Below are 15195 nucleotides of genomic sequence, written 5' to 3'. Positions count from 1 at the left end.
GCCTTTCTATCTAAAACATTCCAAATCCTTAGCTACCAGCCATCTTTAGCTTGTTTTATCAGCTTCTAACATACACCTCTCTCCTCCCTCCACCAATATCCACTCCACTCACACAGATATTTCTCAAACAACCTACACTGTGCTTTTTATTTGTATTACCAGCTTCTTATACTGAAAAGTATAAGGATGGAAAGGGGGCTGTCTTCTAATTCTTGTCAAAACTCTTATTCCACTTATATGAATAAAGCTCCCAAGTTGAATCTCACCCGGGTTTCTTTTCTGTAGCTTACCAAGCCCTGTATTTTCAAGTTTCTAAGACCCATGGTCCATTTATGTGGAACTATGGTTATTCTCCAGTTTTGGCAGAAGAAAATAGATCTTAGTTCTTCATCATGAAGTTCCACCACTCATATCTTCTATGTGGTAAATTTGTCTCCCAGACCGAGAGGATTAAAGTCCAGAAAATAGAGAGGGGAAAAATGAAGCTGAGAAACTGAAGATTGAGAAAACACTGAACACTGCCCACGGCTGGCCTAAAATCCCATTGTCTGACGTTCACATAATTTAGAATAATCTGGACCTAGGCCAGAGTTTAAGGGGGAAACTCACATGATCATTAATGGAAAACCCAGCCATGCCGTGGTCTCAGCAAACCAAGTCCACAAGCCCACAGCATTCCAAGCCCTAGACATTCAGGTAGAACTAAAAGTAGGACACAAACTCAGCCTGAAATACAATACTGAGCAAGAAACAGGGTATGTATGGAATGACTGTTCCAATTACATACAGCAAAACATTAAGAAAGAGTTGAAAGAGTTTAATAAACAGGGTACTGAAGTAGGCAACAGAGCTGCAAGGCCAAGAGCCCTGAAGGTTGACCACTGGGCAAGGCCAGCCATATGAAAAACAACAGGAAGTGGTGTCTGGGCTCCTTTGTGTAAGGTAGGAACACGATGATTGAGCATTTCCTGTTGTGCACCTACCACACCCTCTGTTAACCCGGCCACCCTCTTGCCCATCCACAGCCAGCTGCCTGGCTGTCCAGGAATGTCTCACCTCTGGGAAATCTCAACTACAAAATTAAAAAGCAACACTTTTTTTGGTTACTGTGCCTTATTAAAATTTTTATGTACTCATTTATTTTTTTCTAAGAGAAAAATCGAAACATGTAAAATAGGAAGGGTATCAGACTAAATACTGTGATAATAATTAGCCAAACGAATTTCTTTTTGGCTCTCTTTCCTCCAGAGGCACTTACTTTCATTTGACAAAGGCTATCTCCAACCTTCAGAAGCTTTTCGTTGTAATAGTCTGCTGGCAGCCTGGGGGCATATTTAGTCCAGATATTAAACAAAGAAGTGGCACTGTAAAAATCATAAAATAAAACGACATTGTCAAAGTCTGCAGGAAACCTCAATTAATTTGCAAGCAATCCTTTAAAACTTACCTTATGCTAAAGCCTTTCCAATGTGCCTTATTATTAATGTCCAATTATTAATAATAAATGTAATTACAGTTAAAATTATTGCTTCCTATGTACCAAGCACTGATTGCAGCCCTTTACATGTGTTTTTTTTAGATACTTTACTTCATAGAGCAATTTTAAGTTCACAACAGAATTGAGCAGAAGGTACTGAGATTTCCCATATATACCCTGTGCCCCCAAACATGCACAGCCCTCCCCATTATCAGCATCTCCACTAGAATGGTAACTTTGTTGTGATGAACCTACATTGACACATCATTATCACCCAAAGTCCACAGTTGAGGGTTCACTGTTGGTGTCATCCATTCCATGGGTTTGGACAAATGTATATAATGTCTGTCCACTGTGAAAATATCAGAGAGTAGATTCACTATCCTAAAAATCCTCCGTGCTCCACTTATTCATCCCTCCTTTCCCGCTTAATCTCTGTTAACCACTCATATTTTTAGTGTCTCCATAGTTGTGCCTTTTCCAAAATGTCATACAGTTGGAATCATATAGTAGGAAGCCTTTTCAGATTGGCTTCTTTCACTTAGCAATATGCATCTAAGTTTCCTCCATGTCTTTTCATGGCTTGATAGCTCATTTCTTTTTAGCACTGAATAATATTCCATTGTCTGGATGCACTACAGTTTATTTATCCACGCACATGCTGAATGACATCTTGGTTGCTTACAAGTTTTGGCAATTATTAATAAGGCTGCTAGAAATACTGATGTGCAGGGTTTTTTTTGTTTTGTTTTGTTTTTGAGATGGAGTCTTGCTCCTGTCGCACAGGCTGGAGTGCAGTGGCACGATCTTGGCTCACTGCAACCTCCACCTCTGGGGTTCAAGCAATTCTCCTTCCTCAGCCTCCCGAGTAGCTGGGATTACAGGCGTGCACCACCATTTCTGGCTGATTTTTATATTTTTAGTAGCGACAGGATTTCACCATGTGGGCCAGGCTGGTCTCAAACACCTGACCTCAGGTAATCCACCCGCCTAGGCCACCCAAAGTTGCTAGTATTACAGGCGTGAGCCACCGCTCCCAGCCCGATGTGCAGGTTTTTATATGGACATAAGTTTTCAATTCCTTTGGGTAAATACCAAGGAGCACAAGGGGTGAATGTTATGGTAAGAATATGTTTAATTTTGTAAGAAACCACCTGTCTTCCAAAGTGGCTGTACTATTTTGCATTCCCACCAGCAATGAATGAGAGACTTCATTGCTCCACATCCTTACCGGCATTTCGTGTTGTCGGTGTTCTAGATTTTAGCCTTCCTAATAGGCGTGTAGGTATCTCATTGTTGCTTTAATTTGCATTCCCCTGATTACATATGATGTAGAGCATATTTTCATATGTTTATTTGCCATCTGTACATCCTCTTTGGTGAGGTGTCTGTTAAGGTCTTTGGCCCATTTTTAAAATCAGGTTGTTGGCCAGGCACAGTGGCTCACGCCTATAATCCCAGCACTTTGGGAGGCCAAGACAGGTGGATCACTTGACATCAGGAGTTTGAGACCAGCCTGGCCAACATGGTGAACAATGGTGAAACCCCGTCTCTACTAAAAATACAAAAATTAGCCAGGCATGGTGGCGCACATCTGTAGTCCCAGCTACTCAGGAGGAGAATCATTTGAACTCATGAGGTGGAGATTGCAGTGAGCCAAGATCAGGCCACTGCACTCCAGCCTGGGCAAAAGAGGAAGACTCCATCTCAAAAATATTAGTAAATAAATAAATAAATAAATAAAAATTTTTTTTAAAGTAAAATCAGGTTGTTGCTATTGCTGAGTTTTCAGAGTTCTTTGTATATTTTGGACAACAGTCCTTTATCAAATATGTCTTTTGCAAATATTTTCTCCCAGTTTGTGGCTTATCCTTTCATTCCCTTGACAGTATCTCTCATAGAGTAGAAATTTTTAATTTTAATGAAGTCCAACTTATCAATTCTTTCTTTCATGGATCATGCCTTGGTACTGTATATTCAAAGTCATCACCAAACCCAAGGTCACCTAGATTCTCTCCTATGTTATCTACTAGGAGTTTATTTTTTATTTTTTGTTTTGAGATGGAGTCTCACTCTGTCACCAGGCTGGAGTGCAGTGGTGCCATCTCAGCTCACTGCAACCTCTGCCTCCTGGATTCAAGTGATTCTCCTGCCTCAGCCTCCCGAGTAGCTGGGACTACAGGCACGCACCACCACGCCCAGCTAATTTTTGTATTTTTAGTAGAGATGGGTTTTCACCATGTTGACCAGGATGGTCTCGATCTCTTGACCTTGTGATCCACCTGCCTCAGCCCCCCCAAGTGCTGGAATTACAGGCGTGAGCCACGGTGCCCGGCCAGGAGTTTCATAATACTGCATTTTACATTTAGGTAGGTGATCCATTTTGAGTTAATTTTTGTGAAGGGTGTACGGTCTGTGTCTAGATTCATTTTTTGGCATGTGGATATCCGGTTGTTCTAGGACCATTTATTGAAGACGCTGTTCTCCATTGAATTGACTTTGCTCACTTGCCAAAGATCAGTGTGTTGCCAGAAAAGGGGTTTTGATCCAGACCCCGAGAGGGCTCTTAGATCTCGCACAGGAAGGAATTCAAGACAAGTCACAGAGTGCAGTGGGAAGAGACCATTTATTGAAAGCTACTAAGTTAACAGAGTCGGGCAACCTCAGAAAGCAGGAAGATGAACACACTATCTTTGTTTTAAACTCTTCTTATATAGGGGTCTTATCTATGTAAAAAGCCAGGCTAAGTTAGGTCTACATGTAGGCAGGCCAACAGTGTGACAAAATGTATTACTCTGTTGATTTAAAGGAAACTATCCTCAATGTTTTCATGTGCAGTACATCAAGGCATAGCTATAATTATCTTGAAGGCATATATTGTTATGGGTATTGCAACATCTGGACTTTCAGCTGTTGTAGGTGTTTGTCTTTGCAGGTATCTTCAGGCTGTTTCTTCAACTGTAAAAAATTTATGACCATGGGTCATGCCTGGCAAGGAATGTGCCTTGCTAATTTTAAAATGGAGTTGATTTTAAAATACCATTACTCTGGCTCTCCTATGCTCCTGTTTCCCTAACAAGTTGACTATATTTATGTGAGTCTTTTTCTGAGCTGTGTATATTGTTCCACAGATTTGTCTATTCTTTCACCAATGTCACACTATCTTGAATACTGTAGCTTTATAGTAAGTCTTGAAATTGAGTCGTGTCAGTCCTCCAACTTTCTTCTTCTCCTTCAATGCTGTGTTGGCTATTTTGGGTCTTTTGCCTGTATGCGTACCTTTTTTCACTTCATTTTCACAACTCCAGGAAAGGTAATATCAGTATCCCAAAGATACAGTTGATTAAGCTGAGGCTCAGTGCATCTATGCTCTTAACGACTATATGAATGAGCTTTCCAGTCCTCTGGAAAGTAAACTCCCTGAGGTCAAGGACCTCAACAATATTATTCATTGCCCAGCCCCAACAGTAGTGAATACCTAGTACATGTAGGTACTCAATAAATATCTGCTGAAAGATGAATGAATGAATGAATGAAGGATCGGGAAGAAAATATTATTTGTTCTTGTTTTATTTTTTCTTATGAAGGGTTCAGGGCTCAAATAGCCAGTCAATCCACTTAGAGCTATACTTCCCTCCACCAAGTAAAATAAAAACAAAACAAACAGCATTTTCAAAATGGTTTCTAACCAGAGTTTCAAACAGTAGCAGATCATCGCCTATTTTATTCATTCATTTAGTTAACATTTATTTCTTTCCTCTCTCCCAGAAATTATATATGTCTCTAGGAAAAATCCGAATATCCCTTAACAGGTGTCCAATCCTATCTCATAAATTTCTAGATAAGACTGAATATTTGTGACCCCTCCCCCACTGCCCCCCAATTCATATGTTGAAATCCTAACCTCCAGTGTGGTTGTATTTGGAAACAGGGCCTCTAAAGAAGCAATTAAGGTTAAATGAAATCATAAGGTTAGTACCCTGGCCTGATGGAATTAATGTCCCTACAAGAAGAGACTCCAGAGAGCTTGCTCTTTTATGATATGGTCATAAATTGTTTACAGTCTCCATGCTTGAGGACAAAGCAGCCTTCTACAAACCAGGAGAGGAGTCCTCATGAGAAACCAACCCTGCTGGACCTTGATCTGGGACTTCCAGCCTTCAGACTGTGAAAAATAAATAAATTTCTGTTGTTTAAGCCACCTGGTCTATAGTATTTTGTTATGGCAGCCTGAGCTGGCTAATACAGGACCTAAACTTAAGAACTGAAGATGGCTGTAATACTTATGATGTATGTGTTGGAGTAATAATGGAACATCTAAACAGAAACCTGTCAATTCATTTGGGTAATTAAATAATATTGATTGAGTCACTGATTGAGTGAAGGAGACAATGCATTCCTCCTTCATGAACTGATTAATAACATATTTAGGTAGAAAAATATATGCATATACCAAGTAATAAATAACAATGCCAAATAAATATAGCAAATATAAACCACAGACGTTTAAAAGGGAGAGGTGTTTTGTTTGCTTTATTACCTCTTTCACTTTCATTTGCTGCTTCATGAAATGCCATGGTATTTGAATAAATATAATGAATCCAAGAAATTCACCAAGTCTTACTAGAAGTCTTAAATTATGTAGATGAAATAGTTAATTCTTCTAAACCTTACAGACGAGATAATGATGACTAGATTTGTTAGTCATAAAAGAAAAATACCAGCTTTGTTAAATCAATCAAGATTATATAATAAGAAAGAAAAAATGTCTTCTTTTGTTGAACCCTAAGTTCAGGTTAAGGCTGCTCATTGGGAATAGCTTACATAATGATTAAACCAAAAATATATAATATGTACTATAGAATGTACATCATTTGAGAAGAAAATGTTAATGTACTTGGGATTGCTGACTGTTGCTAGATATGTAAAATGTTCTAAAACAGAAAATCAGCCAGGCACAATGGCTCATGCCTGTAATCCCAGCACTCTGGGAGGCCAAGGTGGGCAGATCACTTGAGGTCAGGAGTTCAAGACCAGCCTGGGAAACATCACAAAACCCCGTCTCTACTAAAAAAAAAAAAAATTAGCCGGGCGTGGTGACACGCACCTACAATCCAGCTACCAACGAGGCTGAGGCACGTGAATTGCCTGATTGACTGAACCCGGGAGGCAGACGTAGCAGTGAGCCAAGATCCGGCTACTGCACTCCAGCCTGGGCGACACAGCAAGACACTGTCTCAAAAAAGAAAAAGAGAAAGAAAGGAAGGAAGGAAGGAAGGAGAAAAGAAAAGAAAATAAAAGAAAGAAAAGAAAAGAATCATAACTGTATAAGCAGAATACCTTAATCTTATGTGCTTATAGCAAAAGCACATTTTTAAAAATGTATCATACTCTTACTTAAAGACATTTCTGGTATGACAATAATTTATATTTTAAATACCATGAACTGTATGCTTACGGAAATTTCCATAGTTATAAGGAGAAACAAATTTTGATATAAAAAATAACCATCTGTCGTCCAGGTGCAGTGGCTCACGCCTGTAATCCCAACACTTTGGGAGGCCAAAGTGGGCGGATCACAAGGTCAAGAGATTGAGACCATCCTGGCCAACATAGTGAAACCCCGTCACTACTAAAAATACAAAAATTAGCTGGGCGTGGTAGCTTGCGCCTGTAGGCCCAGCTACTCAGGAGGCTAAGGCAGGAGAATCACTTGAATCCGGGAGGTGGAAGTTGCAGAGAGCCGAGATTGCATCATTGCACTCCAGCCTGGCGACAGAGCGAGACTCTGTCTCAAAAAATAATAATAATAATAACCATCTGTCAAATATATTATAAAAGCAACTCCTACCTCCTGTACTCCTAACTGGTCTCTACACTGCTATTCTTGTTCCCTTTGGATATGATCATCAGAATAATATCTTAAAACAAAAATTAGGCTGTGCATGGTGGCTCACACCTGTAATCCCAGCACTTTGGGAGGCTGAGGCGGGTGGATCACTTGAGATCAGGAGTTTGAGACCAGCCTGGCTGACATGGTGAAACCCTGTCTCTACTAAAGACACAAAAATTAGCCGGGCATGGTGGCATGTGCCTGTAATCCCAGCTACTCAGGAGGCTGAGGCAGGAGAATCACTTGAACCCCGGATGCGGAGATTGCAGTGAGCTGAGATTGCACCACTACATTCCAGCCTTGTTGACAGAGTGAGACTGTCTCAAAAAAAAAAAAAATTACATAAGGGTAATCCCTTGCCAAAACTACCCAATGGAATAAATGCAAACTCTTTAAAATGGCCTCTAAAACCTTCCAAAGTCCTATTATTCCTCTAAATCTCACCTCATACTGTTGTACCTCTTTCACTGTGCTTCTGCTAAATGGGATTCTGTCCATTCCTCTGAAGTAGGAATGGATCTGTTCTGCCAAGGATCTTCCTGCATTCTTGTCCCCCTATTCATCCTCTCCATTTGGCTAGTCAAATCCCTGGTGTCCTTCTAATCTCAGCTTAATGGCACCTCCCTTACCACTCATTCGAAAGCAAGCCCCCACTACATTCTCTTTAAGCCTCTGCTTTAAGTGTCATCTACTCTGACCACCTTATTGAAAATTGCAACTTCCTATCTTCCACTCCATAACCTCTTCTCTTTTTCTTTTTTTTTTTTAATTTCTAATGGGAATAGATTATATTCTTTTTCTCTCTAGCATTTATCATTTCTTTGTTTTGTTTTTTTGTTTGTTTGTTTGAGATGGAGTCTCACTCTGTCGCCTGGGCTGGAGTGCAGTGGTGCAATCTCAGCTCAAAGCAACCTCTGCTTCCCAGGTTCAAGTGATTCTTCTGCCTTGGCCTCCCAAGTAGCTGGGATTACAGGTGCCCACCACCACGCCCGGCTAATTTTTTATATTTTTAGTAGAGACAGGGTTTCACTATGTTGGCCAGGCTGGTCTCGAATACCTGACCTCGTGATCCACCTGCCTCAGCCTCTCAAAGTGCTAGGATTACAGGCATGAGCCATCGCGCCCAGCCACATTTATCATTCCTAAATTACCATAAAATGTATATAATTCATGTTTATTGTCTAGTTCCCTCTCTAGACTGTACACTCCGAGAAGGCAGAGATTTTTGTCTGGTTCACTGCTGTAGCCACAGTGCCTAGTAGGAAGCCTGACACATATAAGTGCTCAGCAGTTACTTTCATAGCATTTGTTGTTTGTGTATTGACTAAAGACTCATTGAACATCTATCTCCCTCTCTAGACTATAAGCTCCATGAGTACTGACTCCCATATCTATTTTGTTCACCACTATGTAACCAGTGTCTAGTACATTGCCTCACACATAGCAGGCACTCAGTAAAAATTATTGTATAAATAAAGGCCAAAATTGTGTGAGAGGTTGGACTGTTAAGGCACATGTCAATCCAACGCTTGTGATTCTTATAGTCTTGTTAAAGACGGCGCAGATACTGTATGTATAGACTGGCCCATGTCTACTTTCCTATATGTAATATTCACAATTACTGAGAATATAAGGATAATAACTTTTTTTTTTGAGACAGAGTCTCATTCTGTCACCCAGGGTGGAGGGCAGTGGCATGATCTCGGCACACTGGCAACCTCCACCTCCTAGGTTCAAGCGATTCTTGTGCCTCAGCCTCTTGAGTAGCTGGGATTACAGGCACACACCACCATGCCCAGCTAATTTTTGTATTTTTTAGTAGAGACAGAGTTTCGCCATGTTGGACAGGCTGATCTTGAACTCCTGACTGCAGGTGATCTGCCCGCCTCGGCCTCCCAGAGTGCTGGGATTACAGGCGTAAGCCACTGCACCAGGCCAAGGATAATAACTCTTGAATCCTTTCAATACTAAATATTTATTGAATGTTTACTATGTCCCAACCCCCAGGCTAAGTGCCAGAAATACAGCAATGAAAAAGAGACACATTATCCAAAGTCACCAGGGAGCTTACATCCTAATGAGACAGACAATACACAAGAAAACAAATCGATTAAAAAATATAAACCTATGAGTGAATCTGCATTCGATACGAAAGGCCACTCTAAGAAGGTGACAACTCAGCTGAGGCTTGAAAAAAGGAGCCAGATTTTTGAAAAGCTTGGGGAAGAACATTCAGACACAAAGATAGCAAATATAAAGGCTCTGGGGTGAGAAACAGTAGGACCTGTTTCTCTGGAAAGTCCTGCGAGAGAAGTGAGGGATGAGCTGAGCTGAGAAAGGCAGGCAGGGTCAACACCTCAGCCCCTGGAGAGTATCAGAATTCTTAAGTTTATTCCAAAAGCAATGGGAAGCAATAGAAAGACTTCAGACAAGATTTATAAAGATCATCTTGACTGCTAGGTGAAGGGTAGATTTGAGACAGAGTGGCTGCAGGGAAAATGTGAAATGGTGGTGGTTTGGACTGGAATACTGGTAGTGGAGATGGGGAGATGAAGTTCAAAGATGGAAACCATTTAAATATAAATGTATAAGCTGGGCACGGCAGCTCATGCCTGTAACCCCAGCAATCTGGGAGGCCAAGGCGAGTGGATCACCTGAGGTCAGGAGTTTGAGACCCACCTGGCCAACATGGCAAAACCCCGTCTCTACTAAAAATACAAAAATTAGCCGGGTGTGGTAGCAGGCGCCTGTAGTCCCAGCTACTCAGGAGGCTGAGGCATAAGAATCGCTTAAACCTGGGAGGTAGAGGTTGCAGTAAGCTGAGATCGCAGCACTGCACGCCAGCCTGGGGTACAGAGTGAGACTCCCTATCAATAAATAAATAAATAAATAAATAAAGCATATACAGTAGGTATATAATGGGCTTTCCTTGGTCAATTCTTGGTTCTCATCTTACTTGGCCAGTCAGCAGAATTTGCCACAGTTGATCATTCCTTTCTTCCTGAAATACTTTCTCTACCTGCTTCTAGTACACCAGGCACTTAATGGTTTTCCACTGGCCACTCCTCCTTAGTCTCTGTTGGTTTCTTCTTATTGCCTCTCCCTGTCCATGCTAGAGCATCCCAGGGCTCAATCCTTGGACTCTTCCCTTCTCCATTTACACACACACACTCCCTTAGCTATTCATCAGGTGTCATCATTTAAATATCATATGAATCCCAAATGTATATCTCATCTGACTTCCAGATTCAAATGTCCAACTACCTACATAGTAGCTCCACCTGGATGCTGAATCACATCTCAATTTTTATAAAAGTAAACTCTTGATCTCCCTCCCTCTTGCTCTTCCCACAATACAATTCCACCCCAGGTCTTTCCCATCTGCCATTCTCCCTGTGTGACCTACTCTTTGCACAAAAATCTTCAGCAATTGCTCCCATATATCTTTCTCATCTTTCTCAAAAGCAACTTTTCCTGACCTTCCCTAACCATGCTTCCCACCACCCCATTTAAAATTGCAACACTCAGGCCAGGTGCAGTGGCTCATGCCTGTAATCCAATACTTTGGGAGGTAAAGGTGGGAGGATCCCTTGAGCCCCCGGGTTCAAGGTTTCAGTGAGCCAGGATTGAGCCACTGCACAACAGCCTGTGCAAGAGTGAAACCCTGTCTCAAAAAAAAAGATAAAATTGCAACATTCATCTCATATCCTCCATCACCATTCCCTGTTCTATTTTTCTCCCTAGCAGTCATCTCCTTGTAAAATTATTTACTTACATATTTGTTTAGTGGTTGTTTATACTCACAAAAACATACGCTCTATAAGGACATGGATTCTTATATGTTTTGTTAACTTGATGTTTTCCTAGTTCCTTGAACAGTACTTGATATACAGTATGTGCTCAATAAATAGTTGTTAAATGAATAAATGAAAAATATTTTATTTATTATTATTATTTTTTGAGAAGGAGTCTTGCTCTGTCTCCCAGGCGGGAGTGTAGTGGCGCGATCCCAGCTCACTGCAACCTCTGCCTCCCGGGTTCAAGCAATTCTCCTGCCTCAGCCTCCTGAGTAGCTGGGCGTACAGGCATGTGCCACCATGCCCAGCTAATTTTTGTATTTTGTATTCATGTATAAATTTTTGGCTCACTCAAGGGTTTCACAACTTTCCATGAGTATATAAATTTGTATATGGAGAAAAAAGAATAACTTCGAGGTAGCTTAGGTTCATGAAGCTAGCTCTTGATACAATGAAGTATGTCATCCTGTGAACATGTGCACTTTAATTCCTTCTTATATTGCTATTAGGATTACAGCGACTTTTTCATAATTTTGCTATTCATTCTGCGCAACTGTTTGCCTTTTTGGGAGTTCTATCACCATGTTATTACTGCAAACTGCGAACTCTTTTTAAGGTTCTTTCCTGCTTATGTTACCATCTTTCTTTTCTGGTCAAACAACAAACGTTGAGCTATGAAACATTTCTGTGTAGATTTTTATTTTGACCTGAGCAAGGAAGCCAAGATAAACATATCCCAGAAACTAAGGATTGTTAAGAGCGATGAGTCTCCACTTCTTAAACTTTGTCTCTCCTGGGCCCTTCAGCCAGCCCCTGCGTCCGCAACGCTGAACCATTTCTGGGGCCACCACCTGCATCCTCCAGCCCTCTCCAGGGGTCCCTCCTCTGGCCAGCGCCCTCCCCAGTGCCCCGCCAGCGCTTACCAACGCCGGCGGAATTCGTGCTTCTCTTCCTCCGTGGTGGCTAAAGCCTTCTTTTTCCTCATAAAGCCTAACAATTCCTGGATCTCTTTCTCACAAGAGGCCAGGAGCGGGTTTTTCGCGTCCAGCGGCCCATAAAACACGGCTAGGGGCAATGAGTCCTCGGGACAGGTCCACTGAAGCAGCGAGCTCCGGGAGCTCCCCTTCGACTCTGGGGGCGACCTCGAAGTCGCGGTGGAGGTCGGCGACAGTTCTGGCAGCGACCCCGAGGTGGTAGAGTCGTCTGACGGAGAGCTCGAGGGGGCGTCCTGCGCCGCCATATTGACGCGCCCCGGCCCGCCTGGAGTATGTGTACACACGGTTGCCTGGCGACGGTCTCGTGGCAACCGAACATCCCGCGCGCTTTCCGAGAAACACAGCGGCCCCTGGAGGGCAGAGCGAGAAAGAACCAGGTTCAGAAAAGAATGATGCTCCTGAGGGTGTTGCCTGGTTGCGCGCTGGCACAGCTGTATGAAATGCGAACAGAGAATGTTCTGAGCAGAGCGCTGGCGAATATTAGAGCCAAAAATTTAAGGTCACAAATCCAGACTATACTCTTTATCCATGTTGGCCACTTAATAACGATAATGATGATGACCCCATGACCATTAACGTGTATCAGGCATTAAGCATTTGAAACATGTACTTTCATTTATCTCATTTAATCGTCATAACTACTTTACAACTTAGGATACTATTAGTATATCCATCTCACAGTTTAGGAAACCAAGGCTCAAGGAGGTTAAGTCGTTTGACAAAGGTCAGCGTACAACCGTAGTGTCAGGGACCAGGTCCCCTCACCTTGTGACTCCAAAGCCTGTGCTCAAAATGAACAGGCTGTATTGATCACTCCCCAAAACAAAGCCTATTAATCAAATTGAAATTAGAGAACTATCTGACAAGCAGTTTAAGAATCAAATACAGTTGGCCCTCCAAATCTCGGGTTCTTCATCTGTGGATTCAAGCAACTGCAGATTGTAAATATTCAGAACAAAATTAGAAATAACAATACAACAATAAAAATAACACAAAAATACAACTATTTACATAGCATTTATACTGTATTAGGTATTACTAGTTATCTAGAGATGACTTAAAACATCCTGAAGGATGTGCACAAATTATATGCAAATACTACAGCATTTCATATCAGAGGCTTGAGCATTCACAGATTTTGGTATCTGCAGGTGTCATGGAACTAGTCCCCCACAGATAGCCAGGTAGTACTGTATATGCAACTGATCCATTCTCTTTCCTCTATTTGTACCTTGAGGTCTGTAACTGTGGACATGATGTCTGTGCCTCTAATAATTATGATTATATCTATTTATGCACATTCCAGCCTTTAATTATCTCTGTATTCTAAATTAATGTACATTTTGCTCAACCTTAACCATAGGACATTAATACATACTAGTGGCCTGAAGTGTTAACTCTCAAAATACTTTGCATTTTAAACAGGGCTTTTAGGAGACTTTACTTCTGATGAGGAAACTACAGACCTCCAGGGAAATATTTGGGGAGTGTATTCTTTCCCTGTGTATTATAGGCAAAAGTCAGAGTTGAATTTATTAAAGTATGAGTATTGAGAAAATGGAGAACCTTCTTTTCTTATAAATTATGCAACACAATAAATTATCTAAGAGAAGAACCAGAAATATTTGGTGGCTTAGAAAAATCGATCTTTAACCCTGAAAATTGTTACCAGTTCTATCACACTTAAATAAAGACAGTGACCCTAACACCCTGTGAACCCAATTTTCCATTTCAGACTAAGAAGCTTATTGGCCCACAGCCTGATATCTTTCAAGTCTGACCTAATTTCATGCAGTCTCTGTGGGCCTGTGCTAATTTGTAAGGCTGGCCTAATATGTCATGTCTACTGTACCCTAATATTCTTTGAAGGAAAATAATTTTGCTCATCGGCACAGTTAATTATAGCCAGAGAAACTTCCTGGCAAGCAGTGAGATGCAATGACACCTCACTGTAGGAGTCCAGTTCTCTAATCAGGATGTAGATATCATCCTTTGATCAACAAAGATTTTATCTTGTTATCTAAGTGAACAATAAAAATTGTAAGACTTTAAAGAATGTAGTCCTAGAGAAATAATTAATCACTGGGCATTTACAAAAATATTAATAGACATTTTTAAAAGTCAGCTTGGTAAATTCTCTTTTTTCTCATCTTTTTCTTGTTCTAACATGGCAGACTTGTCCATTGCAGATCAAAAACTGGTGTAATTTGCCACTGAATGCTATCTATTATATTGATGAAAGTGAAACAGCAGGATACAATTAATTAAAGTGGTCACAGAAGAGGAAAGAAAAAAATAAAAGACAAAGTGGTGTTTTTCCTTCTAATCTGGCTACTCTCACAAACAAACTTTCTCATAGGGCAGACACTTACATTTCAAAGTCACTGGTAAAAGAAAATGTGACTAAGCAAATTCAAATACCTGAATTATGAAACATTGCATCTTAGTCACTTTCCTCCTTGCACATACTAAAGCTAACAATGCTTAACTTGCAGTAGTTTTTGGAAGCTTGTCTGAGTATTTAAATGGGTGTTATATTCTGAATCATCATTATGATAAGATGAAGTTTACATTTTATTTAGTTTAAATTGAATTGGCTGGGTATGGTGGCTCACACCTGTAATCCCAGCACTTCAGGAGGCTCAGATGGGCAAATCACTTGAGGTCAGGAGTTCGAGACCAGCCTAGCCAACATGTTGAAATCCCATCTCTACTGAAAACACAAAAATTAGCTGGGCATGGTGTCGGACACCTGTAATCCCAGCTACTCAGGAGGCTGAAGCAGGAGAATTGCCTGAACCCAGGAGGTGGAGGTTGCAGTGAGCCGAGATCATGCCACTTCACTCCAGCCTTAGCGACAGAGCTAGACCCCATCTTAAAATAAATAAATAAATAAATAAATAATATAAATAAGTAAATTGAATTCGAGGCATTTTTAACATTTTAGAGGTGTTATCTTCCTTGTAATTAGATGCAGCCATTATAGTATCTTTTCTCTTTCCTTGTCACTTTGCTTTATTCTTTTCACTGTAA

The 15195-nt window shown here is 41.0% G+C and overlaps 1 protein-coding gene across 1 annotated transcript in view; it reads right to left on the bottom strand.

Annotated features, from left to right (window-relative positions):
- Window positions 1-12440, bottom strand: part of CFAP54 (cilia and flagella associated protein 54) — a 379132-nt gene extending 366692 nt beyond the window's left edge. Inside the window, exons 1-2 of the mRNA XM_054442311.1 lie at window positions 12091-12440; window positions 1259-1364 (exon numbers count right to left, since the gene is read on the bottom strand). Coding sequence (XP_054298286.1) covers window positions 1259-1364; window positions 12091-12407 — 423 coding nt within the window. The 5' untranslated portion in view covers window positions 12408-12440. The remainder of the gene's footprint in view (window positions 1-1258; window positions 1365-12090) is intronic.
- Window positions 12441-15195: the final 2755 nt, after the last annotated feature.

This window comes from Pongo pygmaeus, chromosome 10, assembly GCF_028885625.2.
Source record: "Pongo pygmaeus isolate AG05252 chromosome 10, NHGRI_mPonPyg2-v2.0_pri, whole genome shotgun sequence".
Classification (NCBI taxonomy): Eukaryota; Metazoa; Chordata; class Mammalia; order Primates; family Hominidae; genus Pongo; species Pongo pygmaeus.
Note: the sequence above shows the minus strand (reverse complement) of the source record. Positions and strands in the feature narration are given on the sequence as shown.